Consider the following 9539-nt stretch of genomic DNA (forward strand, 5'->3'; position numbering starts at 1 on the left):
ATAGATAACAACAATATGTACTTAGAAATAATATGGAGCCATAAAACACCAGAAGGATATCTCTTTCCAATTTTAAGTCAATCAGTGAGATTTGATGGTGATCTGCATATTTCTCCATAGTAGCATAACATGTATTCTGGATGTATAAGGGGGGTGGGTGGGGGTATTGTTTTATTTTTAAGGGCTATTTAGGTAGTCAACAAACAAACCTAAGGTACCTGACACATAAACTTGGGTAAAAAAAAATATTATAATCATTTTTTGGAGGTTTAAATTGCTGGGGTCAAATTGACCCCAAGCATAATAGATGTGAGTAAAATTTGAACATAATAGGAGGGTTAAATCACCTAAGACTAAGTTGCATATTGTTGAACATATAAATGCCGTAGTCTGAATCATTTTCATCTGCGCTGTATTATGGTCTGTGACCCCCAATCAGTGACTTGCGGCGACACCAATCAGGACCCAGGAAGTATGTAAACACATACACGTTGTGGATTAGCCTGCCTGACTACCCGTTCGGAATGAATTCATTAGCCATGGATATCAGGCGATTTTTGAAGAGACCATCAATTGCTTTCACTCACACAGATGCCCGCAGAAGGTCTCAAGTACAAAGTAAGACTGAAGAAGATCAATTCACATTTTAAAACGTTGTTTTGATTCGAACAACATCGTATTAAAGGGACAGGGACAAACGCTTTCAAATAACGTGCTTTCAAATACGACGATGCAGGTAACAAGCAAGCCTTTCCTGATCCATCTAAATAGGCCTAACACAACGTCAATTATTTCAGCAATCGAAGATGCATGAGTAATTATCCTCACGCATATCGCTGCAGATAAGGCTATTTCATTGACAATTGTAGACAGATTCTTTGCAAGCCAGTTAGACATAGCTAAGTGAAATATTTTAGCTTAGCTATAGAATCTTCCATTTTCGCGGTCAAAGTAAAATATAAGTGTAGAAGAAGAGCAACAGCAGAACAAGCATAAACCCGACCAGTGGGTTCTCGCACGCTCCCTTCATTGAGGCAGAGGTACTGTTTGCCTCCCCTCCGAGGTTTTTTGTCAGATCAGCAAGGCTAAATAGGTTCTACGCATGCGCTCAACCCAGTTTGTGAGGGATTGCGCAATCTGAGATGAGGCACAGCTCGCTGTCTCTTGTCTGTTTGAACAGGACACGCGCAAATTCAGCGATTTTAATTAAAATATTAATATTTATTTTATCGTTATTTGTTTTTACTTTCATGATGACAGGTGAGGCTCTGCCTCCACTGACCGCACGTCCGTGCTCTCGCATAGAAACGTGAGCGGGGAGCCAAGCTGTTGCTTCACTGAATAGGCCTATATGCTTAATCAATACGTTTTTTGAAGTCATGAAATGTGAAGAGTAGCCTGTAAGCGAAATACACTGGAAACATATATTATTTGAAAACAAGTCAGTTCTCAATGTGAAAAAAACATGCTTGTTCAATCCAACACAGTATGTGAAGTCCTGGCTGGTGAAGCACAGGAGAGCCATGAACCCCAGAACACGCCCCTGCAAGGCAGGTTTCTCCAATGGTTAAAGAACAGGGGAAGTGTTTAATTGCAGCATGGTTTCTTTTTATATTAAACTTTTCAGGTGTATCACCCTGGGCCTGTTTCCAGAGGCCTTCATTTCTTTTGTCTCCCCCACCACCCCCTTCATTTTTGTGAGGCCTACACATACTTTTCTTTACTGTTTTCTTGAAATATAATAAACTACAAACTCATATTCACTGTCATTGATTTAATATGACTTTAACTGATATAATAATGGAATATAGCCAGGACAGCCTTACAGAGTAGTGACGCTTTGTGTTGCGTTGCTTCGCATCGTGTTGCGTTGCTTCGCGTCGTGTTGCATCGCGTCGTGTTGCATCGCGTCGAGGTCTGTCTGATCCCAAATTTCATAGTTTACCCACCTCTAATTTTACCACTACAGCACTGGATACCAGGGAGTGTGGTCCGGCACATTGGTTCATATATTATTTGTATTTATACTTGCTGAAATAAAACCTCAACTACTGTAAGCTTATTTATGATACAGATATGAGTTTATTAATTTTGTATACAATCAAGATTTCTTTGCAGATTGTGCAGAGGCTAACTCAAAAGCTATGGACATGGACTTGTTCTGCTCATACCTAAAATACTTCTTATATTACGTCTTAAGCAAGGTGAAGCTGGAGCAAAAGGTGGAAACTTGTACAGCTCCTACATTCCTGACATACCACAGTCCATGCTCAGGTCTAACAAAAGACAAGGTTTCTAAAAATACTTACATTTCACAAGTGGGTAAAAAACGCCATGAGTTAAGAGTGACTAAGTGAACAAAAATAGAAATGGTTGTTTGTTTTGTACATCTGTTTCATATACTTTTCTCTTTTAGTTCAGTCCTTTTTGAAAAAAAGAATCAGTCAATTTGAAGTCAGAGAGAATTCCTGGCCTCTCAGGGGTTACATTTCCCAACAAGCCGTTTCCCTCCCTCTCTTCTGCTTCCTCTTCCAGTGCCAACAGATATAGCCTGTCTGAGCCAAGCCTTTCTCTCCAGCACTAGATGCATGAGCTCCACACCACTGTAAAAAGCCATTTGATCCCAACCAAACAACATTTCTAAAAGGGAAAGGCTCATAAAAAACTGATACTGCAGGGAGTTCCCATATAAACCAATCTTATCACCTCAAACTGACTGTAAATCAGATTTCTGGTAAAATCAAAGGTGCCTCTGGGAGCTGATATATATATATATATATATATATATATACAATAAGAACTTCATTCATTCACTCCCCTTACAGTAAACCAGTTAGGATAAAAGCTTCTGCCAAACCCCTGATATGATTATTACTCACTGAGTTGAACATCTTAAGTTCTGCGACTCCATATTAGGGTTTATATCTCCCTGTTAATCTATGATCATGAGAGACAGACGTCAGAGAAAAGAGTCTTGGTGTGGGTCCGTGTAAGTTTTGGGAAATTAGTGGACATGTTCTCCTAACTGCAGGGCAGCACAATAATACATGTCCTCACTGATTCCTGAACTGCGTGCGTGGTCCAGTCCTCGCTCTTACGCACTCACACAATCCCAGGGGAGCTAAAGAAAACCTGGCTGTTAGGAAAGGCAGGAAACATGCATACACACAGACAGACACACACACACACACACACACACACACAATGACACGCACTGCCTGACTCTGCATGTAGCTTTTGAGACAATACCTAGGTGCCGGCTCCCAAAATAGTAACTCGATAACACATCTCAGCATATTTCTCCAATTTTCTACATTGGGATTCCAGTAAGCTTTGCTTTTACCACAACTGACCGAGCAGATATGAGCTGGAAAGATTGTGGATACTAACTTGTTTACCATGAAATGGCAGACACATGCACATACTTGCACTCAAACACAATTTTTTTCAAAAGCAGCCTCTGTGAACCTTTAGTGCACCACTGTGTCTATGCCTGTGTGACAGAAGCAAACACACCGATGCTCTTTCCATACCTTGGGCGCAGGTTTGAGTGTGTTCACGTTCATGCGCACAACATCATTCGTTTGCGTGTTTGTGCACATTTGGGGGAGTGTGTGTCTTTTGGTGTGGACAAGTGAGGCTTGCCGAGAAAGTAGTGACATGGAAAATGCCAGTGTGCATCGCTAGTATGATTCTACGATCTTCTGGTAGAACTAGGGCTGCACTGATGGGTTCTGTGTAGATGATCTAATCTGACCAATTTGGAAAGCATAACTGACACTCATCCCCTGAGTTGGAGAGGAAGAGGAAGAGAAGACAATCTGATGTCCCCCTCAGTGTGTTCACTATGACCAAAAGGCTATTCATTATAATGTCCAATCAATATGTTAGCTGACTCATGATCATTTATGAATAAGAATATAGTATTGTATTGGGTGGCAGAGTTCCAATGGAGAATATGCGCAGCTACTTCAATCTTGTCTAGCTTTCTGACAGAGGAGGCCTCGCTGTTCCCCTTCCCGACACTGCTGTTAAAAGTGGTTATGGCACTAGAAGGTCAGAGGTCAGGTTGTAACCGTGGCAACAGGAACTCAGAAGGGCATGAATGCACATGCTTTACGTGGGCCATCTCCGTGTGACGTAGCAACATTGTCACAGATCCAGGAATACCCACACAAAGAGACTCCCCTCGTTCAATTATGGATGCACATGACCCTATGCATGCACACACACATTCAGATTTATACTCACCAGACAGACTCCAGACATAGTCTGCATAGAAACATCCAGAAACATGAATAAACCCAAGGAGAGGCTGTTTCTACACGTTTTAAAAAGGGCTCAGGTTTTTGCATGAGGTGGACTCAAAGGTTTGAAATGTCAAGTAAATTCCGGATATGAGCATAAAGTGTGTGGACATCCAGAGTTTTTTTTTCTTGATCAGCTATTGACTTGTGTCCTTACATGGGATGTGCACATCTTCAGGCAATCTTCAAACAGCAGAATAGTATCAACCTCCGAATCATGGCTGTGCTTAATGACCCCATCAATACCATAACAGTGTGAACCTAGCTGACATACACAGTACATGCATGCACACAAACACAGTGATCTAGAAGGACACTTGGAGAGCGCTGACCTCCACCATGGCCAACTGTCTCACAATTTTGGGGTCCACCGGGTTAGTCCTTGGCCCATGCTCCACCCCTACATGTGTCATGAAAATTGGACTGTTCATTTTTATAATTCTGCTGACAGACAAACAAACAAACAAACAAACAAACCGAACCACAAACATAACCTCCTTGGCAGAGTTAATTACGGTGGCACAAGCATTCTTTATGCAAACACTCAAAACCAACAGTGTGTGTTTCATTTACCTCATGGAGGAAATTAACCTAAACATTTTTTTTGGGGGGGGGGGGGGTCATTTATACTGACTTGACATAGAAAATACAACCGAAATTGTACAAAGTAATTTGGAAAGGGTATAACTACAGAGCACAAAGGAGAAGAGCTAAGCACTTTACTGTACATTATCTTGTAAAATGCCAGTGAACTTCACAAGCCCATGAAAGCAGAAGTGTACCACCATATTAAAGAAATGATTACAATAAAGTGTGTTCGTCAGAATATAAATCTGGGTATAATCATGTCCATTGGAGTAAAATATGTGTGGGATCTTTCTCTTGCATTGAGATGAAAATAAGGTTGGTGCATATTACTGTGGGAGCATTATTCTGGACACGGGCCAGCCACATGTCCTGGCTCAGGAAGTGTGTGTGTGTGTGTTGGGGAGGTGTGTTTTGTTGACATCGCTTCTGCACGATGGGACAACGTGTGGAGCTAAGCTTTAGATGATTCACTGATGAGTCAACAGCTATCAGCTATATAAGAGCCGTACTGATGGAGCCTAAGGTTGACACAAGCCCTCCACCTCTGAGGTAAGTCCCACTCTCTCTCTCCTCTCCTCTCCTCTCCTCTCCTCTCCTCTCCTCTCCTCTCCACAACTCAGCTCAGGCGCACTTCTAAGGTTCTATGGTTACTACGAGGGAGTCCAGGTACCAAAATTAGTAGGTCAGAATATGTGTCAGGGGGATATTTGTGATGGGGACACACTGAACACAGTACTTTTGAGTAGGTTGTTACATATTAGTAGGTTGAAGTTATATCTAAATTATTTCAATATTTGTTTATTAGTTGCTGCTGATTATGCCACAGACTTTTTGTATTTTGTATTTTTTGTAGTTTTAAATTCAGGCAGCTGAGAAAGCTGATTCCTTCTGTTTTTGTAAGCCTGTGGACAAATCAGATGTCTAATATCAGATGTCCGATATCTGCTCTGTGTCCCGTGCAACCTAATGCTAGATACTATGAGCTGTGAGTTGAGTTGAACAGACAATTGGGAATGATGTCATCAAAGAAAATAAATATTGCATCATTCATGATTACATAGTAGTAGTGCAGAGTTCATTTCGTCCTTCAAACAAGGAGCTGAATAAGTCATTTAACTCAAAATGCAATATTTCCTTTCAATTATGATCAGTTATTCTTTAGACATGAACTCTCACACTATTAAAATCCTCACAAAAGATAACAAGGCTGGACAAATATAAGTTGTGCTGTTTGAAATCAAATATGACAGTATTTCTTTGTTATAAGCGTTTTTAAGTCTTGTAAGTGAGATGGTATGTCAGGTCAGGCCAGGTTGAATGAATAGTATGCAACCAGCAGAGGAAAATATACAATATAACAAAAATGTTTTATCTTTTCTTTTCAGGTATTACTACATTGCTTACAAAGCTCTAGTGACAGACACATACAACCTGAGGAACAATGTTCAGTTTTACCCTGCTCCTGCCCTTCCTATTGACGGTGCTGCCAACATGCCATGGAAGGCCTGTGCATAAAAATGTGTTTGTCCAGATCAGAACTATCAGCAACAAAATTCAATCACATATTGATACGGTAAGACCCTGAACTAACAGATCTTCGATATTTTAATAACTTAGCAATTAGTATACTCTGTAATGAAATAAATGTTCTTGCAAAGCAGCAAGAGAGGAGTACTGTCAGGTATACAGGCAAAGAAGAAGAGAAATAGAATGCTAATGTGAAGGAGACACAGATTGTTTTGTCTTGTCAAAAGTAGCAAGAAATGCTAGTATTGCTTCCTGCATCCTCAGCCTTACAGACCACCTGGCCAGTTTTGAATAAGTAGCAGCACATATAACTTGTCTTGCATTTCCTTCTGTTAATAAATGTTTGCCATTGTGCGGTGCAGTCTTCACTGTCTTTGATTAAAAATGTTGACTCTTCACATTAAAAAGTTTTCTGGGCAAATGTTTTTTTTTTTTTTTTTACTTCAGGACAATGACGTCTTATACTCACTTTTATATCTTCCCCCACAGAACCCCATCTCCTCAAAAATGATTTTCATGCTCCCGGACGTGGTACCAGATAAACAGCCCATCCAAGGCATTGGGTCAGTTGTGGAGACTCTAAGGGCCTTCCAGGCAATCTGGGACAGTCTTCAAGATCAGAACCCAGAGCTCAGTCCCGACCTCAGTCCCGACCTCAGCGGACTATGTCGCTACCTAGAGCGAGAGATGACCAACCGACACTGCCCTGCCAGGAAACCAAGGTCGTTCAAGGACCTGGACACCTTCCTGAAGAACCACCAAACCTACAGCACGCCCTTGAGGCAGGCAGTACTGCCGAGGCTGAAAGACTATATAAACAGACTCCTGCTGACTCCAGATACGCTTATGACATGTTGAACAGACAGCTGGCCCGTCATAACCACTTATGTATTTTTAAAATTCAGATTGTGATATTTAAATTATTTGTTTTGTGTTTTCCAATACATATTTTACAGAGCTCAAGCTTGTTGTAACAGACTGTTCTCCAAGACCTTAACAGATGATCTTACAGGTCAATATGTGGGGGGAGTGGGGTGTCTCCTGTTCGACCTCACTCCCTTCTCAAGTACAATGTTGTACATCATTAAGTTATAATCTTGTTTTGCTCTTTTGCACATTGTGCTGGCACTGTGGCATGCAAAGGTCTTCTCTTCGTGTCTGAAGACACCATGCAATGTTGTCAGATTCATAATCAGAAATAAGTCTAGTTTTCTGATCTTAAAATCTTTTGTATTTTTCAATGACATGTGACCATTTCTATGACTTGTGGCATGTGGTTGCCTTTTTTTTATAAACAAATATGTATTTGTATGTATTTTCATCAGTCTGTAATTTTATAAACAATATTGTGCAGGGTACAAAATAAACCTCTCTTTTTAGTTAAGTTGGTGTGGACCTCGTTGGAATTGCACTATTCAACATTAAACACAAGACATCCTCAGTCAAACCTACACACACGCAAACAGAAATGTTTGTCCAACTACCCCTGCAGTTTTACCTTGAGGCAGACATAAACACACACACACACACACACACAGCCTCTCTTGGGTACAGCCTTACATGCTGCTGACTTCAGCTTTGAGCCTGTGCGGTGATGTCACAGTCTTTCCAGAAATCGGTCACTGCTCCCTGCCAGGAATCCTCAGGCCATTGATTTCATCACAGCCAGGCAGCTCTCCCAGCTTTATCACATTACTACTGTGACAACAGCTTTATAAAATCAAAACACTAACACATTTGTGTACATTTATGTAATTGATAGACAAAAAAGCGGTTTTGTAGGATGCTCAAATATATAGGAAGAGCGACTACACCAGAAAGACTGGTTTCATGTTCCACTCCCCCAACACATTTTCCTTTTCATTCTATTCGTCTATTTAAATACAGTGAGTTAGGTATGGATCACACATAAAACCTTGATCCTTGTCTGGCTGCATTGGTATGCTCCTTATTCTGGGACTTCAGAAGCACTTGTATTTTTTCAGGTTGACCTAGAATTGTTCTAGGGAGCGAAACAATCTCCAAATTCTTTTGAAACTGGCATGCTAACGTTTTTTAAAAGCATCAGATGGTGTGTAAAACATTAATGTGTGGGCCTGTCATGGACGGCAGACTGGATCTGGAATATGGAGGTTATGCAGTCACTGTGTTTGTACACAGCACATAATCAAACGCTGAATGCAGACGCAACGTTCCTCTCGCAACATGATGTAAATCCACTGATATCTAAGTACTTTGAAAACAACCACCTGGTCACAGGTTTGAATTTTAAAAAAAAGGACATATCCCTTTCCGGCAGATGCACAATGCCTTTTAAGGCACAAAGGGAAAGGCTGATCGGAACTGTTGCCCAATCTGAGGGTATCATAGGGCTCTGGGTATTTGCACGAGTGACATGACCTGGGTAATAAAGGGCAACGGATTGAAAAGTGTTCAAATTGGACTTCCGTTCCATGTGCAATGAATAAAATTATGATCACAGAAGTCAACCATACTGCCTTTACAGTAGCCAGTGGTTTTAAAAGTGAAACAGCTACTGTCGTTTCAAGAGGCCTAATAAAAGCACATTTACTACACTGAGCCAATGAGTGTACTTAGACAGACCAGGGTGATGGATCCATGAGTGTAGCGTGACTACGCAGTTTGTTGGGTAATATGGGCAAAAAACACTTCTGCAGAAGTGCAGTGAAAGGACAACGAATGCACGAGAGATGAGGTCACCCTGCACTTTGTGATTTGGTGTGGGTTTAGCAAAAAAAAGAAAAAAGAAAACTTACAACCCTTGATTTCTTTAGCAGATGTTGACTACGTCCCAAGAGGAACTGAAAGAGAGACACATTTCTACAGTAGCATTGCCCAATATGCTTGTTAGGTGCCACGCTTTGGACAGATGGAAGTAGTCAGCTGCTTTTAATTGGAATGGTGTGTATTGGCCCAAAAGCCTCAGGAAGTGCTGACAATATTCTTGGAAATGTGCAAAAGACTTGTCATCTAACAAAATAATTCTGGTCTAGGTTCAACAACATCCTGCCCATCTTGCCAGGACACTCAACATAGTTGGCTGTTTTCACCTGGAACTCTTGCGAACACTGGACACTCATACTTTTCTATGTGCAG

General features: G+C 41.0%; 1 protein-coding gene across 1 annotated transcript; it reads left to right on the plus strand.

Moving 5' to 3' along the window:
- The first annotated feature begins 5845 nt into the window (after nucleotides 1-5845).
- Nucleotides 5846-9174, plus strand: lepa (leptin a). Its single transcript, XM_042707394.1, has 2 exons — nucleotides 5846-6468; nucleotides 6912-9174. The coding sequence occupies exons 1-2, from the start codon at nucleotides 6337-6339 to the stop codon at nucleotides 7278-7280; spliced, it is 501 nt and encodes a 166-aa protein (XP_042563328.1). The 5' UTR covers nucleotides 5846-6336; the 3' UTR covers nucleotides 7281-9174.
- The last annotated feature ends 365 nt before the right edge of the window (nucleotides 9175-9539 follow it).

The sequence above is a fragment of the Clupea harengus genome, chromosome 3, assembly GCF_900700415.2.
Source record: "Clupea harengus chromosome 3, Ch_v2.0.2, whole genome shotgun sequence".
Taxonomy (NCBI): domain Eukaryota; kingdom Metazoa; phylum Chordata; class Actinopteri; order Clupeiformes; family Clupeidae; genus Clupea; species Clupea harengus.

Excerpts from the sequence above, each read along its gene's own strand:
- lepa (XM_042707394.1), top strand. The coding sequence starts at position 6,337 with ATGTTCAGTTTTACCCTGCTCCTGCCCTTCCTATTGACGGTGCTGCCA. Across the intron at positions 6,469-6,911 it reads TTCAATCACATATTGATACG|AACCCCATCTCCTCAAAAAT; the intron begins GTAAGACCCTGA and ends CTTCCCCCACAG.